Source organism: Anguilla rostrata, chromosome 10 (assembly GCF_018555375.3).
Source record: "Anguilla rostrata isolate EN2019 chromosome 10, ASM1855537v3, whole genome shotgun sequence".
Taxonomy (NCBI): Eukaryota; Metazoa; Chordata; class Actinopteri; order Anguilliformes; family Anguillidae; genus Anguilla; species Anguilla rostrata.
In genome coordinates this window covers 20,954,945-20,974,133 of record NC_057942.1, presented here as the reverse complement: position 1 = coordinate 20,974,133, position 19,189 = coordinate 20,954,945, and the positions used below count along the sequence as shown (strand labels likewise).

Sequence of the window (19,189 nt, the reverse complement as noted above, 5' to 3'; positions counted from 1 at the left end):
TAAATGTAATTAATAATAATAATAGTAATAATAATAAAAGACTATGCAATCCCAGAGCCTGTTTTTTCATCCCCAGTTTTAGACCGTTCAACATGGTTAGATTTTTAACATGTTTAGTATAAATGATACCCTGTGATGAAAAAATGTAATTTTGATTCATGTTTATTTGTTTTAATAAAATGACATTAAATTGTACATTCGATCTTTTGTCTCTTTACTTACAAGCATGACATTTTTTAAAGGTTTTAAAAGAGTTTACAGTCTGTAAACATGATAGCATATTTTATCAACATATTTTGAAACCATTGCATCATTCATTTTTTAATTATCCGAGTATAATGACATAATTCTGCTAAAAGGGATTCATTTGGCCCTGTGGTGTAAGTAAAACACAATGCTGGCCACACGTCGCGCTGAGCAGGTCTTGCACTTGTACAGTGTTGTAAACAATCCGATCGCAGTTCTTTTGCAGAAACGTATTGATACTGTCTGGGAAATAATCATGGTCTGGAGGGTTTCCGTAGGAGTCAAAGAATTCCCCAGTTTTATCCGCACATATACAGAGCTAACCAGTGTTCTCCAGGTTTATTTCGGGGGTGCGTATTCACAATGTACAAAGCGGGGAAATTATGCAGTTTATTATCCGGTAGCTCGTCATAGGCCACCACCTTTAAAGTCTTTTCCTGTATATGGGTTGTTACTCAAAACCGCAGCAAGTTCTCTGGTGTTCATGATTAATAATAGTCATACAACACGTTCCTCCTCTGGTTCACTTCAATGATATTGTCGAAACACGCATAAACTACCATATTTACGGTTCTGGGTAGCGCGTTTCTGAATCTCATTTCCAGTCGCATGTTTCCCGTGTTGATCAGGGATAGATGCTGACTGCAGCCTTCATCAGGGGACAGATTGAAAGCATAAAGTGTGTAACCGCTTGTATATTCTTGACGATTAATTAACAAGGGCTGGTCCTTCAAATGTCTACCGCTAGCGAGGATCAGGCTATAATATTCTCAAATAGCGCTACTGTTGTGATAATCAGGTTGAAATGGCTTGGCCGGAAACTGCTGCCCATCAACATACATTGCCACAAACTCTGCATTATAGTGTTGGAAATTAAACGGGTTCTTGTTGTAAACCCCTGTAAAGGCATTGTTATCAACCAAACCTATAATTACCGTTTTTGGTAGCTGCCCCAAAAATAAATTCTCCTGATTACAAACTCGACTACCTGCGGCTAATGAGAAAGTCTTCATGCTGACCCGATCAATAGGATATTTTATATTAGTGATCAATAGCGCCTGCGCATGTCCGAGCTTCACAGCAGGGGAGACGCTGACCTTTTTTACAAATAGTGATGCCGACACCATTTTAAGCTTGTATTGATAGGCATCTGCAGTCATTAGCCAGAACTCGTCCTTACCCCGAACCATTTTAATTTTGATATCGACACCATTTATGAGCAACCTCTCCTGAAAAAACATGTCCGCGTGTATGTGTCCGAGCATTTCAAAAGTTTTGCTGTCTGCAGTATATAGGGCTCTGTTTTTCAGACCCTTGTTGTTACCCCCCGTGTTTGTATCCTCCATATGTCCGCTGGTATCTTTATAAAAGATATAAATGCTGTGAACTGGTTAGACAGTGTCTTATTCCCATAATTCAGTAGACATTCCATAACAGCTCAGTAGGGGTAAGTATTGCTAGACTGACTCACTAGTTGATCCCCCAGTGAAACATCCACTTGGGAAAAAATGGTCGCTAGGGGGTAATTAATAAGCCCGACATTGTCAGCTTGCGTGTGGTTAGTACCATCTGCGCAGGTGATCTTACAGCGAAGGTATAAAAAGTCAATGTAATCTTCACCATTACCAGCAATAAAGAACTCTAGAGGTCCTGTGTCTGAAATGGCTGACAGTGGGGGCACCTCCACATAGATGTTCTTCTCAATGCTTGTTTGTGTATACGGAACTGCAAAAAGATCCAGTTCCGATCCATGCATTCCTCTGACATGTTGTGTATGTAAGCCATTTAAAAAAAATGTATCTACTTTTCCTTGTAACCTTTTTCTTCTTTGTGTGCTTTTTCACCTTCCTCTTGCTTTTACCAACTGTGCGCGGAATGCTTGACACTCTCTATTTTTTAGACTTAGGTCTCTTTGAGACATGCCCCCCTGGAGGTCTTTTCTGTCTACGTCGCGTCATAACCATCAGCCCTGATCCGGCCTGACCATCCGCGCTCAAACGACTTAGCCAAGGATGTGGTCACTAATGCTGTGACATGTTCTTAGCTGCTGAGGCCAAATGGGGCTTGGCTATATTGAATCCCTTCTTTAGTAGCGGTAAAGCCATTCGGAATAAGCCTCGAAAAATACTGCCAAGACCCCCACCATACATAACACTCCCGCCACGAAACCCCGGCAAACCGTTACCCTCTTGCGCCATATAATAATCAACGTATCTGTGTGGATCTATGTGTAGGCCCGACGTAGCCATATTTTACTCGTGATAATGGTGTTTCACCGGTCTGAAGTGCACCTTTGCTCTTACTTTCCCGTAACGGAAATTTACGTTCTGGTTCTAATCCATTTTCAGTTCAGTTGTAATGTTGTCAATGTGCTTCTTGCTCACAGGTACGTGCAAGACCGAGCATCCTAGCTAGTTTTCCTGCAGCCACCATTGTGATGTGTGGCTCGCTTACAATGTAAATTTTGTTTTTTATATGACTGTATGCGCTTTTTGCACATTGCTTTGGATAAAAACGTCTGCCAAATAAATGTAATGTAAAAATGTAAATTTCAAGTCCTTCCAGCATGTGTACCGCATTGTGGTTCATTTCATTCAGTAGACTAGTGATACTCTTGTAATATCTGGTAATAATCACATGAGCTCTTCTGATTTTTTAAATATGATCGTAGGTATAAAAAGTGTTGTCATCATGTGTTATTGAACACCAAGTATGTGGGTACTGTATTTCGGCTAAGCCAACCTCCCACATACCACGCAGGTCTGGCAAACTTTGTTGTATAGCTTGAAATTTTGTTGTCAGGGTAAATGCCATGCTTAAAAATGTACTTTTGTCTTTTGAACCGCCGGCTACCTCCTCGTAGCATCTTCTAAAATCACCCCAGTCACAGGCCTCGCACACGACTCCGAAACCGGTGACAGGGCTGTACTCCTCATTACCAAATTTTTGGAGCATCTCCAGCCATGTCAAAATGATAACCGCTGTGGATACCCTCCAGCATCAGACCCCACTCACGGTGTAGAGCCCCTGTATGGACTCTTGACTTTGCGGCAAAAGGCTTCTTCTTTGGGAGCCTTTTGGGTAGGTTCGAAATTTCAGCAGTAGACATGTTTTGTAGGCTAAGAAGCAACCAAATTTTGTATAGGCTACACAGAGCTGATGTCCGATTCTGACATCTGTGTAGATGACCCCCATTTTATGCAAATCGTGAAGGCTGGATTTGCGTATGGGGGGAGGCGCTGGGTTGCGATGTTGTAACGCTGTACAACCCACACATGATTCTGCTTTTTTCTGTATACTTGTGCTATCAAAGATTGCGTTGCTCCGCAAAGTTGCTTTGCGGGCCAAATCCCCCAAACCACGGCCTGTGCTCGTCACGTGACATAAACACGTCGCAATACATACCACAGCCTATGCTGTCACATTACAAAAACCCGTCACAGCCTACGCCACACCCACAAAATTTTCGCCGAGCCTGTCCGTGTGACTGTGATTTTTGCGCTGTCTCTCCACAATTACGGACATCAATCCGAAGAAGGATTTCTGCAGAGAAAATAACCTAGGTTTGCTCGTTTCTGTCTCTAAATGTCTCTTCTGTCATAGTTTTTTTAAAAGAAATTCTATTTTCACACATAGCCTGATAACTTACAGCTGTCACGTTTTGCCTTTGCTTTTTAAACAATTCTAAGATATAACTATTTGCTATTTTCATTGTTTTACAATTTTAACACACTAGCTTTTCTTAAATTCTATTTGACACAAAACTAACGCTCATACACACAACGCTGTCTCCTCATCTAACTAATAAACTAATCTACTTCACGAAACAACTACCAAAATTTTCTAACATAATTTCTACTTGTTTTAAACATTTTAACGCATGTAACCCTATTAACGCAATCATTTGCCTTTTCAGGTATTTGGTGGTGATTGGTGTTTCAAAACAATAAAATGTTTTAAGTTGCTAAAGCATTTTTACACAAAACTTTTTTTTTCCACCTGGACATGCCTGACACCACTGAGCATCAGCATAGCAATAGTTTGTAAAAAAAAATGCGACCGTTTTAGAGTGAAAACATTACAGAAACAGGTTGCTGGCTAATGACACACCCAGCACTGAAACATATAGACTTCAGGTAGTGGTGGTGGGGTTCATTCAATTCATACTCTGCAGTTCAGAGTAAGGATGAGTAACTATGTTTTGATTTATAAAAACATTTGCCCATGTTTGAAGCTTGATTTGACTGTTTGTTATAAAAGCCTGTTATGGCTATATAACATATAGATCATAGTTTAAAAAGCTAATTACCTGTTGTTAAACTGGAATAATGGTCTGGGTCTCTTTTTCATGGTTTTGGGGAAGGCTGTTTCCTGTTTCCGCATGACAATGCCTCCGTGCACAAGGCGAGGTCCATCAAGAAATGGTTTGCCGAATTTGGTGTGGAAGAACTTCACTGGCTTGCACAGAGCCCTGACCTCACCCCCATCCAACACTTTTAGAATCAATTGAAAAGCCACCTGCAAGCCAGGCCTAATACCCCGATCAGAGCCCGACCTCAGTAATGCACTTCTGGCTGAATGAAAGCAAATCTCTGCAGCAATGATCCAACATCCAGTATAAAGCCTTCCCAGAAGAGTGGAGGTTGTAATAGCAGAAAAGGGTGGACCAGATCCATATTTATGCCCATCATTTTGGATGAGATACTGGATGTGAGGTGTCCACATACTTTTGGTCATACATTGTAGTTCTCCCCAACCCCAAATAGAGTTGCAAAGTTATGGACAGACAAACCAGCTAATAAATAACTCTCCATAGCTTCCACAGGCAGTATGTGAGAAGGGTGTCTGTTTTTGGAGCAAAACATTCAGACAATCAGCCACTTCCTCCAAATTGCTGAACACTAGGGTCAGCCTCTGTAATGCAGCTAACTGGAACAAATTGTCAAAGCAGCCACGCAAAAGATAATCAGGACCCAGCATTTTCAGCTATGTTAGCCAGTCTCAAATCTTTGGCTACAAGTTACTGTATAGGCATTAGTGTAGGGGATATCGGGTAAATAAATAACATAGCCTATATAACAGTGGGCTGAATAACTGAAACTCTGCTGCTACCTTCATCTTATGTTAAAAATCTTTAAGACATTTTACTCTGAATTTGATGCTAAGCCATATAGATCAAGAAAGCAATGAGATTTTGTGAGTAAAATCAAATGAAACTGAATACATTAGTGTGTAGCCACAAAGACAGTTGACAACCTATCGAGTCTTCAAACAACACCAAACACCAGTGCTACCTTGTCATCATATTTGACAAGCTTGAAAACTATATTTTACATTGAAATTGACATTGAGACATACAGATCATAAAAGCCAAGACAATAAAGTAGTCACTACATGTGACTGGTGACAAACTGCATTATAGTTAATGGGAATAAGATGACATCATGCCATACTTTGATTGACTGCCCCCTCAATATCATATGGATGAAAAAATACAGAAATAAGAAATAAATTAATCAGGAAATAAATATGAAAATTAAATATATATATATATATAGAGAGAGAGAGAGAGTGGATGAATGAATCAAGAAATATATAAATATAGATATAAATAAATGCATTTTATCTATTAATTTATTTCTGTGTACATTCATTTATTTTGACATTTTTCCTGCATTTACATATATTTATTCATTCATTTAAGCGGAAGTTGCTGGGGAGAGGGACGTCTGGGCTGCTTTGCTTGCCCCTTTGCCACCGCGACCCTGACCTGGATTAAGCGATTAGAGAATGGATGGATGGATATTCATTCATTTATTGAATTGTTTATTTATTTGTTTTTATTTTGGCATTTTTGGTCCTCCATTACCTGGTTGCTGGATGTGCATATTTCAAAAATAAGCCTTTTATCATGTCTGTGGTTAACAATGCAATCTTCCTTTTCTCTTTATTTTTATTTTTAAAATAGCCATTTCACAGGCACCAGTCTGGCCATTAATCATCACAGTTCAGGAAGCGGGCATTTGAGTGATTTATATATTGTTTTAGGATTACATTTCTGCCAAAAAAAAATATGAAAGATTGTCAGTGTTTGTGATCTGTTCCAGAATCTGAACTCTCTTTGAAGGTTTTACTTTCTGTATGGGAGTGTGTTGATGAAAGGGGGGCTTTTGAATTTTGAGGAGTGGGAAACAATGAGGAACACAGAAGTTACATTTTCTCAGCACAGCCTCCCAACGTTGTGCCTGCCAAGATGAGTGGGAGGTGGGTGGCTGTGCTTATAAGAAATCTCAAGCCCTGTATGCACAATAGTGGACATTTGATGAGCACCAAGTCCCCCTGCTGGTGGAGTGGAGTTTCCATAACACTGCTTCAGTGCTGCTTTTGAAAAATGCTCATATCAATCTGAAAATACAAATAAAATACCATTTTTATATTGATAAAAGTTAGAGTGTTTAAATTTTTGAGACACGTTTTTTCTTCATAACGTAATATAACAAAAATCATTGCAAAAACCTGTAAAAGTGGAAGAATGTAAATTGCATGCCATGTGGATAAATTATAAATCTCAATAGAATAATCTATATTTGGAAATATATATTTTTATTTAATAGTTTCTGTATAGAAGAAAATGAGCAGAGAAATATAAACAGATATCCAAACATCCGCAGTAGAATGTGATTTAGGGCATGGAATGTGAGAGTACACACTGATCTGCAGCAGTGACAAGAGAATGAGGTTTCATGAAATCCATAATGGGTGGAGCTATAGTGAGCAGTCAACCACTGACTTGCTTGAGCATTCGTAGCTCACTCCAGACAGCAAGAAAGAATGACTGCATTCTAGTCACCTGCCTTGAACCTAGATCACAGACATCCATGTGAATCCGCGTCCAACCAATCAGCACGCCAACAGTTTTACTGAAAAATCTGTATAGACCAGTGGTTCACAAACCTCTCCTTGGGTACCTCGAACAGCATCCAGGCATTTGTGTTCCACGTCAAGCACACCTGACACACAATAAAGCCCTTGAGATGGAACACTTCGAATACCTTCAGCTGGGGGTACACAAGGAGAGGTTTGGGAACCACTTGTATGGACCTCATGCATACTTCTCAAAATCTGCATGTTCAGAATGCAGCCAAAGATGGTTTAAAATCTGTGAATTACTGATATCAAATGAAAGCTCTGCCCACTTTCTTTGATGAAACCTTGCTTTCCCGTCACAGATGTGCAAGACAGAGATTTCTTGAAGGCGATTGCCTGAAAGTCTGCTGCAGAATCCTGGCCATTGATGAGTCTATTGGGCTGTGGGGTTGATGATCTTGCCCATGAAGAGAATGCTCTTGGTGGACTCCTCCAGAATGAGCAGCAGGAAAGGCCGGTTGAGGCTGACCGTGTCTGGCAGAGACATGGGTATCATCTCAACGACAGTGGCAGCAGCGGCCTCTGTGCCCTTCTCATCCACACTGAGAACGGCCTTATGGGAAACCTACAAAATCATGCACAGAGGATAAGGAAATACTGAAAAAGCCAAGAAAAATCATCTTCAGCAGAGGATATTACACCGATCACTCACTCATACACACAGACTTGAATACACATATACACACATTCTACAAATGATTCTTGCTGAAAGTATATAAGTATACTGCTGAAAGTCTTCAGGAACAAACCCCATCAGATCCCATCATATATGAGAGGACAGACACGCCAGTACCTTTGACACCTTCAGGCCGACATCCTCGGAGATCCCAGACAGGTCAGCTGTGTCAGAGAATGCCGCAACCACGCCCATCTCTTTGAGAAACTCCTTCAGGGAGTAGGACCCAGATACTGAGAATTTGGGCATTTCCAGATCCACCACACTGATAGGAAGAAAACAGACTGATCGATGGTCTTCTTGATTAAACATATCAAAAACAGACATTCTTATTGAATGAATGAAACATTCCTTTGATTTTTAGATAAATAATTTCCCAGAAAAATAATACTTTCATTTTCTATAATGCGCTGTGGAAATGATTCTCTTCAAAGAACATGTCTTTAGTCAATGAATTGATGAGCCCACAGCAGAAGTAACCAGTCCTAAAATGTTGAAAGTGTGGACAGTTGGCCACTTACCATTTGTGGGAAACAGAGAGTTCAATGATAAAGCAAGTTGTAATTAGTTTAATTTACAACATGCTAAAACATGTTTGAAAGCTTTAAAATTATAAATTAAGTTAAGTGGTTGTTTTCAGTAAACTGATCAAAAGATTGAATGCAAACCAGCATTGGTAACATTGGTTGAGAACCCCTCAATCAGGGTACCCTTCCCAATGAGGATACATCTATCTTTTTAGCCAATGTTTAAAGCCCTTACGTTTTGAAGAGGCTGTCGTGCCAGTGTCTGATGTACTCCTTGCTGAGAATGGCCTCTAGGTCTTTCATCTTGCCCTCACAGGGGAGGAGGATCATCATGGAGGCGTTTCCCTTGTACGGCAGCATCAGCACTGAGGTGTGGTTCTCCCGATCGTAGTAGTAGCTGTACCGGCCCATTCGCTTCATCATGTCCACTGAGACTGTGGTGTTCTCGTCCACTTTGAAGTCTGCCTTCCCAGTGTTTTTCGCGTCAAAGGGTTTCTCCCATTTGCCTGAAACAACGCAATCACATTACTTTTTTATTTGGTGACTTCATCAGCTGCCGATTTTTTCAGATTCAGTTAAGACTATTTTTTCAATTTGTCCTGAATGTGGAATTCCCAATCTTATTATTAATTTATATTCACTACTTAGCTAACAACATTCCCAGGCAAGTGTAGAAGCAACATCAATAAAGCACTGAAATCCAAGTTAACTTCTGCCATAAGTTGGTTGATCAAGTTCGAAACTGTAAAAACAAGAGAGACTGTGACATTGGCTGTGTTCTGGCAGAGATAGAAGCATTCATTCATAAGACATTTTAACAAAACATTTATAGGCCTACCATTGCTGTGATCATATGTCAATACCAGAGATTGCAGACAAGTGTACACTTTCTGCCATTGTGTCTTACATTCCTCCAGCTGAGTTTGGCTGCATCAGCTGCAAGTGAAGTGTTCTCGTACTCGCAATGAGTACACTTCACTTGCAGCTGACGTGTGCAAACTGCAGGTTCCCTGATTAACCACAGTTGCTAGAAAATGCCTGGCCACAAACAGAATTGGCATGGTCAGGATTTGGTACCAGACTGCAGGGTGCGTTATTACACTGAAAATGTGTTTTGTCCCCTCTTAGGACTATAATTAGCAAAGCATTAGACTTTAAGTGATTATTCACTGCAAAGCTTGTCCTACCTCTGAAATGAATGTAGTTCAGCAGCACCATGAGAGTGTCACTTTCCACACTGCTCAATAGGTCAGGGATCTTGTTGTCGGTCTTCTCCGCAATGAATTTGTTGATTGCCTGGACAGCTACCTCTGGCTTCTTGAAGTCAACAGTGAAGCCCTGGGCTTGATAGTAATGCTTGCCATCATCCAGGAACTTCTGCAAAGGTTTGAAGCCATCCTGGAGGACTATGGCACTCCCTTTGTCCAGCTTCAGTTCCCCCTGGCTGTGGCCCAGCATATGCTGCAGGTGCTCATAGGCCTCATTCACCTGGGCGGTGGTGAATTGGCTGTAGCCCAAGGCGTGGTACAGCTGCTGATGAGTGTCACCTTTGGACCCAACACCGAGCAGCGACAGGGCAGTGGAAATACCCAGTGGAGAAAAGAACACGTTTCTGGACTCTGACTTTGTGGCCATCTTCTTGTAGAGGGCAAAGGCAAAGTCAGCATTGGGTGGAGCTAGCTTGTGGCAGGCTTCCTCCCCTTTGCCATGGACAGGGTGGGGCTTGTCCATCTCATGGTGCAGGTGCTGTTGGTGGGCCTTGTGATCACCACCCTGGGGGTGGGTCCACACCACGACGAGGAGCAAGGAGGTCAGCGCGCAGTGTAGAAATCCCTGCATCTTTCCCCTGCAGACAAAAACCAGGAACCTAATGACATCTTATTAAAAGTGATACATTTCTCTTCAATTTTGGCACTGTTCAAATTTTAAATGTAGTCACAACTACCAGCCTGTACTATCCATGTTACAACATCCGTAAATTTAGGGGAGCACAGAGAATGCATGCACGTCCTCTGAATCATCTACAGCCAGATACCTTTAGATTGTAACTCTTCAGTCCACCTGGGCTTAATCACATTTGGGGAAGGCAGACTATAAGCACCCGATTGGCTAAAGTGAGCAAAGAGGGAATATCCTACTGAATGAAACCCTCCCTCTGAAGGCAAAACTACGACAGGTTATGCACCATACCTCATGACACAATCGCAGTTGTCATTATTATTGGCAAGATTAAATTCCCCACCACGGTGTGAGAGCAAGTGCTTTAGCTGGATAAGCCGATTGGAAGCCCACGCAAATTGTCTTCTGCTCTGCTGAACTCATTACAGATCATACCTTTGCATTATTGCGAGAAGCATGAAAGAAACCCCTTTTACAATTGGTGAAAAAAGAAAAAAAAGGTAAACCCGAATAATTGCTTCAATTCTGATTATTTTCAACATAACATATTTACCATGTCTGCAGCTTAAAAGACTTTTCAGTATGCAAAATGATTTCAGATAGTATACTGTATGTACAGTTTTGTTTTTTAACCTCATGATAAAGAAAATACTTGAAATGAATGGTCAATACAAAGTGGGGCTTTCTACCTAGAAAGCATTAGGTTAGCCCAAGCAGTAAGCACATGTGCTGTTCTCACAGTAATTCATCAGTAAAATCTACCATCCTGCCAACATAATAATCAAATCATACATTGAGTGGACATGCCAATAATAGAAATTGAAAATGTTTGTCTAAGAGTATAAACTCAGAACCTGAGACTGATACATCTTTGGAAGTTTATAAACAAAAAAGGGCAGGCAGCAAACATACCTACCTGACATTTGGCCAGACATATATTCAGTATTATGCATTCAAATAAGGGTTAACCATTAGACGCAGATTTCTTTTTATTCTGAATGTCAGAAGTGTGTAGAGCTATTGTTTTAGCCTGAAAAAATAGTTATTCACTGTGTATTGCACAAATGTAGCTTTGGTAATACCATATGGTCACAAATACAAAGTGAGTATTAATTAACAATGCTTTCTTTTCATAATGAACTATCAAGACATCTTAAAATCTTTCCAATGAACTGGAAGACAGCTGAAGTGTGCAGTTGCCCAATAATGAATCAAAAAACATTCAAGTAATGTTCAAGCAAGCAAGAAACATCACAGCAAAGAACATAACCCATGACAATTAAGTGTAAGTTTAAAATTAAAACCAGTTTAATGTGCTTCCTTCAGTTTTAATTGTAATTTAGTCAAGCTATAGCCTTTTACAATCCTCAGATCAAATTCTTTCTCATTATATTATATTAGTAAACCTAATTGTGCTTACCGTTCAGACCTCTACTTAGGCAGGATGTGTAAGCTGTTAGTCTGCCTATTTATACCCTTCTGAGAGAGCAGAATGTTCTAAGCAAATATTTATATGACCCTGCCCTCTGGACCCCCCTTCTACAGTGAACCACTCCAGATTGACCTGGGTCCAGACTGGCAAATAAGCAACAGTTCAGATTTGTGTGTATCTATGATTATTTTTTATATTGTTATATTCACAAAGGTCATAATAGACAACTGTTAACCTGAGCAAATAATGATCAGCATATTTGTATTGGGGGCTGTCTTATACCTGTTGGTGTATGGGCGTTTTTACCATAACCTGGGCAATGTTAGAATTGTGGCTCATAGTGGCCCTTTTTCATGAAGTAGGATTACTGAGTTAGCTGGATAACTGCACTGAGTAAAGCCCTCCCAAATCTGGAACATGGACTGAAGTAAAAGAGAACTATTCCAGGTTTTACTGAGCACAGTTATCCAGCTAACTCAGTAATCCTGCTTTGTGAAATACACCCCCCTGCTTTGTTAGAATTCATACCACTCACAATGAAATTGAGTGTTTATCAAGTGATTTGTGCTGCTATCCAATACAGGAATTTCACATAATGTAGTGTAAGCCCTTATAGGTGGCTCAGTTATGTGTTATGTTTGTTATACACTGGTTTACCGTGAAGCTAGAACATAGCAAACATTTTTCTGACAGTGGAATATTGTTTTTTTTATTGTAATCGTATCAAATAACGTGGGGTATTAGTATCTCCATGGGCTATACGTATCACATAGGGCATGGAAAATACTCATTCAAATGTACTGTGTGCTGATACAGTATGTGCTATATGAACGCAGAATTTCCAGTCGAGTGATAATAAATTATAACATTTGTAAAATGTTGTCCCATCCCCATGCAACAATATGTTAAATACTGTACAATACAAACAAACATACAAAAGTGATTGATAACAGTATATCAATGTTTCATCTCTTAACCCCTTTTTTCACACAAGCCTAAAAATGACATACACAAAATAAAATGGTTGCTATTCTTGAACCCCTTTGACTTTTCTGAAAGGTATCCCTTGAGAATTTGTTTTCCAAGAGTCAGAATTACTTTAAATATTACTGAAACAAACTAACAAAATCTCAAACACTGTGATAGTGGAAGTTTTTTTTTCACCTAAAATATATTTTTTGAGTGGATGCTTGTGGCTGTACCTAGTGGGCTTAGAACCACAATGCGGCCACAGCCAGAATGCAGGACAAACCCTGGTTTAATTTTGATGACAACACCAAAAATTAGCATTCCACATTTTTTTCTGATATTGTATACATCAACGTCAAAATATTCTCAATATTCTGAATTCTCAGTATTCTGAAAATATTTTTATTATTATTCAGTATGCCTACTTCTTATTTATAAGAGTGAATATTAATAAAAAAATATTAACTGAATATAAATAAAAATATTTTGAGAATGTATTTAGAGGCTCAGAGATAAAATGGGAGCAATTCCTTCATTGAACATTTCCTCTGCTGTGGATTGAAAGTTGTTTTCTCTGTCCTTCTCAGAAATATTCACTTAGTCTAATGATTTCCACCAAAGCCTCCAAATGCCGTGTCTTCTGTTCAGACATAGCCATTAGTTACGACCATAGTCGTAGGTTACTTTTGTGTGTGTTTCTTTGATTCAGTTGTCATCTAATTGGTCGTTTCCATATCCGGATGCTCGGCTTGAAAAAGCCGCCGTTTGCCTCCTACCAGCAGAGACTAGCTCTTCAAACTTGGTGGTTGGTGTGTTGTGTATAGTGATTGCATCATTTGACTCTGCGTATTCGACCTTATCTTTGTTTGACTCAGATTCCTGTCTAGCTCTTCTGGTTTGTTTTCTGATTAGATCTTGTGTATGACCAGACTTGTTTCCTTCGACTCCTTTGCTGAGCTCATTAAAAGAGCTTTTCTTAAAAAAAAAAAAAATGAAAATCATAACTGCGCTTTCGGTGTTAGCTCCCGGTCTCGGCCCCTAACTGTGGAGAGCAGCACACCTTTAACCACCTGAGCTGATTAGGTACCGTAGCCCTGTGCATGTGCTCTCTCCACCTGCCGGCGCAGCCTCGACCAATCCGCCTCTCCGGCGGACCGAATGCCACACACCTCCAACCCGAGAATTCAGCTGAAGGCTAATTCGGCTTACACTGAGACCGCTCCCTCCTGGGTTTCAGCACCAAAACTGTCACACGCAATCACTGATATATACCTATAACCCATTTGGCTGGCCAGTTAAAACACTTTAAAGCCATTTTTCTCAGTTTTACCCTTTGCGTAGTTACTGCAGTTAGGCTTTGTAGGGCAGTATAGACCATAGCATTTTAATTCACTGCCTTGAGAAGTGGGTCGGTCTCTCTGGTAATGTGCTTAAACAATTGCTTACCTTCTGATTAAGAAAAACAAGGGTCTTGGCATAGACCAATGGTCCAATGACTGTATAATTGTAGCAAATTAGCTACTATTAGGGTTATTCAGCTAGAGCTAATGTTGGAGGACAGCAACTACTATATTACTAAGGTGGCAGACAACCACAAGCTGTTTTTAAGCAGTTATTCTCTCCATTATATTTGCACACTCTATGGATTTTCATCACTGAGTGGACCAGCAAAAGAAAATTGGTTAAATTGCATTAACCATTGATAGTTTCAGCCAGCAATGTAGTATGGCTGTTGTAGGCATACTTAATAATCAGAAAGACATCACACAATGTTCGAAAGCTAGCAATTAGGTGGACATGTAATGTCCTTTTTCATACAAGACAGCAGCATGAGCAATAAGTCATATGAAATAGTAATACATATATTAAAGTTTATTTGTCATATGTCTAGTAGTAGTAGTAGGCTACAGTATGTACACTGGCGCGTGTAGAGCAGCAACTACTCATTGGCATCATCTTTGAATTTATGACCATACGAGATCAGAAGAGAGAATTACCCTCAATGACCAGTTTTATAACAGGTGACTTATTCTTCACATAAGACAATATGATCTATAAACTGATAAATTTTCTGTACTATCAGTAGAATGTTATTTATATTAGTTATTATATAACAATAATAGTAATAAACTAGTAAAAACTAATAATAATATTTGTATAGCACTTTTGTAAACAAGGTTACAAAGTACAAGTATAATCATCATCAGCATGTTTCTTTGTAAAAATCCTCATAGCTTGGACATGAGATTCACACGTCCTATGTCTTCAAATTCTGGGTGCACTGCAGGTGAATTCTTCCTCCTTTGTGTTGTATTTAAAGATTAAGTGCAGAACTAACGGGATGACAGGTGCTCTAACCTCTAAGAATCCACAAAGAACAAGAAAAGTAGTATCATCTATCAACACTGCACCCAAAAAAAGAAAAACACCAATATTAACATAGATAATTACCATGCCTTTTTCCAACTGCCTTGAAAGTGGCACCTACGATCAGTTCTGGTGACTGTAGCAACATAATTCAGGTTAAATTCTGCTGATTCCCGAAAAAGAAACTGGGATTTTCTCCACCAGGATCTGCAATCTCTTGATCTGCAATTTCTGGAGTTTACATCAGTCATAAATATGGGGGTCCTGGATCACTGTGCTGAAAGAAACGACACGCTACCACAAAACAATATAAATGCAATGAGGTACCAAAGGTTCAACATTTTGTCAGAAAGCATACAAAATGGCCTTAGTTTAAAGCCGACTCACCACGACAAGGTGCAGGCCCAGAGTAGGACACAAGACCAGACATGGACAAGACAAATGCAGATGAGACTGTGACGGTGCCGTTTCTCCCGGTTGCCGTCTGCTGGATTCCGCTCCTAGTTTTCTTTTTTCATCTTATTCCCAGGAGTGGGTAGGTGGGCGGAGCCGTGGAGAGCTGGCACCAATTCCCTGATTGAACACACCTGGAGGCTCTGCTGAAGGCCTATTGAAGAAGAGCCTGCACTCTTTTGTTTCCCCTCTCTTCCCTCCTGAATGGATGCTTTGTTTGATTTGGAATTTTACTTTTGCTCATACACACATTCATGCACCACACACAGATCACACCCATGCACATACACCTGCTGTGACACATAGCTTAACATACCCCATACCATGTTTTCGTTTGTTGGTAATAGGCTTGTTTGTTAAACTTAAAATAAATTATTTTGTTATTACTTCAAACTGGTTGTGGTTTCCCCTTTTATGTCGTGGTCATACGAGCCTGACCATGACAAGACCAACATATAAAAATATATACATGCACATAACATAGAAGAACATAGATAACCAAACACAGCTGTTCATAACAAGAAATTTGTACACCAACAGCCCTGGGTATTATTGGGACAAATGATTACATTGAACCACAAAAAGGCCACATATTACAACAATGTACACAAGTGCAACATCAAGAACGAATTACTAACTGTCATACCTTAAAAAAAAAAATATATATATATTGTGCAAGATACTGTAATTTTGGTGTTTAATTATATATACATAGATAGATAAATAGACACAGATAAGAAACACAAAAAGCACATATGGAACAGAAATAAGTGCAACCATCATAAAATCTGTCATGAAAAGACTTATAACCTTTAAACATTTTTTGGTGTGCAAAATAACTAGCACTTTATTTAATATGTTTGTGTTTGTGTCAATTAACATAAATACAAAAACTATACACATTAGTTATAATCTCGAAGATTTTCATTAAAATAAATGTCTTAAGTTTCTATCTATCACCGAATTAGGTAACACAATGGTGATTGAGCCTATTATTATATTCATTTATATTATTATTATAATAATTTATTATATTATGATTAAAGAACTGGGTGTCTGTGGCGACATTCCTGGGAAAAAAATCACAAGCGGCGCATAGTTCATGACACGTTTTCCATCACCCATCAGTGGTTGGTCCGCCAGAGAGGGTAGACAGAGCTAACGCAACAGGTTCACTCTTGAACTGACTTGTGCGTGAGCAGCGTACTGTTTTTTTCCGGTGTCTGCTAGCGTTACAATAACAGAGAAAGGAGGGGGGTTATGGAACCCTAAAAAGTTTTTGTGTAATGTGAGAGGTCATATTATTTGTTGATGTAGATTGCACAGCTAACGCTAGCTACCGGACCATGTCAAGAAAGGCAACATTAGTTTAGACAAAGTTGCGCACAGTAGCCATCTCTCATATCAGGTAACGTTGCATTAGCTAGCTAGCTAATGTAATTAACACAATCTAATGCCAGCTAACAATTAGAAAAAACGCTAGCTAATGCTACCGACCTCACAAAACGTCTCTCGAATGCAATGCTACCTTGTTGCAACGTTGCAATGTAGCTAACTAAAGGTCAGTTCAGATCTATGATTCGTAACGAGATGGATGCAACTTGCAAAATTCCAAGATGTCTGATTGTAAACGTTCTAAAATTGCACTTGGCGATTTGACAAGGTGGGTCTTTTGAGACTCCAGGCAACGGCTTCAGACGCTCTGCAACTAACCAGTTCACACCACTACAATTTTCTCTGCAACATTCTAAAACCGCTTTGTCTCGTTGAAAATCATTGATCTGAACTGGACTTAACGTTACTGTTATTTACATTGCCATCAAGTTCATCAGTATATTATAACGATCGGAAATTAAGCCGTCTTTACACAGAGCATTAACCCGGGGTATAGGTGGAGCAGAGCCGGGTGTGATGTGTAAAGATGTCAAGCCGGAGAAAACTAAATAAAAGAATACGGCAGTATGGATTGGCGTTGTCATTATTTTATTACGATTCCTCATATGTTCCTTCAGCCTTGATGCCCTTTTTTGATGAAATCTCCTTTGTTTTTGTTTTATTATTCTTGTTCTGATTGCTAATTTAACACCCAGCTCAGCTTTATTCTCAAACAGTTTAGCTAGCAAAACCAGAAACACCAGGGGTAACATTTTGCAAGGCAGTTGTTTCATTCACGATACTGTTTATTGTGCACGAGATACGTAATTGCATCAGCCACTGCAAATCGCGTGAATTCTTCTCTGCAGTGTAAAGATGTTCATACTGGGCAAAAGGTGGATAAAGAACGTCTGTGGAAATTGATCATCACTAATTCTACCCCAGGTCTGCTACAGCATTTTAACCCAGCTCAGCAGTGTAAAGACAGCTTAGGTTAGCCTAATGTTAGACAATGAATGAGTATGTACATAACATTACTTTTATAACAACCATTTTTTATTCAGTAAATAGTAAGTGTTATAGTTGGCGTGGCCCAGGTGCCAACTGACTGACGTCACACAGGCGACACTGGTTGGATCCGGTTGGATCTCTGGGAAGTGAGGTCCAAAAACACACCTGCAATTACTGCTTTTCGCCATTGGTACCGCCAAAGAGAACGAAACAGAAATCTTTGAGATTGTAACTTTAACCTTTATCATAAAAGTAGTTCAGTGGTATGCTTTTTTAGATCTTAATTAATTTACTGAATTTGTATTAATTTTCAACATTGGGGACCACTCATCATAATACAAAAAAATTGAAATTAGTACATCTTTTAACATTCTTTGTTGCGTGTTCAAAAAGCAGGAAGAGTAATGTTCAAAAGCTTTATTTGACTAAACCATCCATGTTATTATTTATGTGAAAAAATAGAAAATGTCTATCCCAACCTTGGAGTCACTGAAGAAAACACTCTTCGAAGTGGTCGCTGCACAGATAAGAAAACTTCAGTATGATATTATGCCTACAATATTGTGACCAGTCTCCAAACTCTAAAATCAGTACATGTTAAAGAACAAAGTTATGAAAACCGTGTGAAAACTGACAAGGTTAGTCTAATTCACAGGTTCCCAAACTCAGTACCTCTTTTATTGTAATTGTTTGCAGTATAGCACACTGTGAATACGGGACTTTTATTGTTCATGACGTGTAGTTATTTAGACCAGTATGATGCGGTTTAAGAGAGCAAATGATGGCTCTTAACATGGACAGCATCAAATTAAGAAAAATGAACAGCTTGTTCAGCTTGTTAAAATTCTAGGTGCTGCAACTGCTTGGGATAAAAACCAGCAAACACAGGGGAGGCCCAAGGCTGAGTTTGGGAACCACTGGTCTAATTTATCTGTCGCAGGACAGATAAAAGCAGCAATGCTTTCTGATAAGAACATGCTATCAACACTATCACAGAGCATCAAAATGCTGTCATCTAATTCATAATTGTTCAGAAAAAAAGTTTTATGTGCTGTTACAATTTTTGGCTAAGCTTTAATGTTAGTTTTGAATAAATGCTAACATAAATGTTAACATTGATCTCTGTAGAGTGAGAGCACCCATTTTCAACCGGGCTCGTTTGACAGACAGGAAAACATACAGGAAAACAGATTTGCAACTATATATGAAATAGATGGAATATCGGTAACAACTTGTATCTAGTTATGTAGAAAAAATGTCCTTGTTATCCTCCAGTGGTTATTTTTTTCAGTGCTTTCGTGATTTTTT

At 39.4% G+C, this 19,189-nt stretch overlaps 2 protein-coding genes across 9 annotated transcripts in view; one reads left to right on the top strand and one right to left on the bottom strand.

Moving 5' to 3' along the window:
- LOC135233747 (uncharacterized) overlaps positions 1-19,189 on the top strand; it is a 789,909-nt gene that overhangs the window by 228,098 nt on the left and 542,622 nt on the right. The gene's annotated exons all lie outside the window — the stretch shown is intronic.
- On the bottom strand, positions 5,863-11,796 carry LOC135233078 (alpha-1-antitrypsin homolog). 2 transcript variants are annotated; one of them, XM_064296253.1, is made up of 6 exons: positions 11,696-11,796; positions 9,564-10,222; positions 8,612-8,882; positions 7,967-8,114; positions 7,510-7,738; positions 5,863-6,651 (listed from the first exon to the last, which is right to left on the bottom strand). In XM_064296253.1, the coding sequence occupies exons 2-5, from the start codon at positions 10,213-10,215 to the stop codon at positions 7,547-7,549; spliced, it is 1,263 nt and encodes a 420-aa protein (XP_064152323.1). In that variant the 5' UTR covers positions 10,216-10,222; positions 11,696-11,796; the 3' UTR covers positions 5,863-6,651; positions 7,510-7,546. The 2 variants fall into 2 exon arrangements, with proteins under 2 accessions (XP_064152323.1, XP_064152322.1); XM_064296252.1 differs by lacking the exon at positions 5,863-6,651 and having other exon boundaries at positions 6,829-7,738.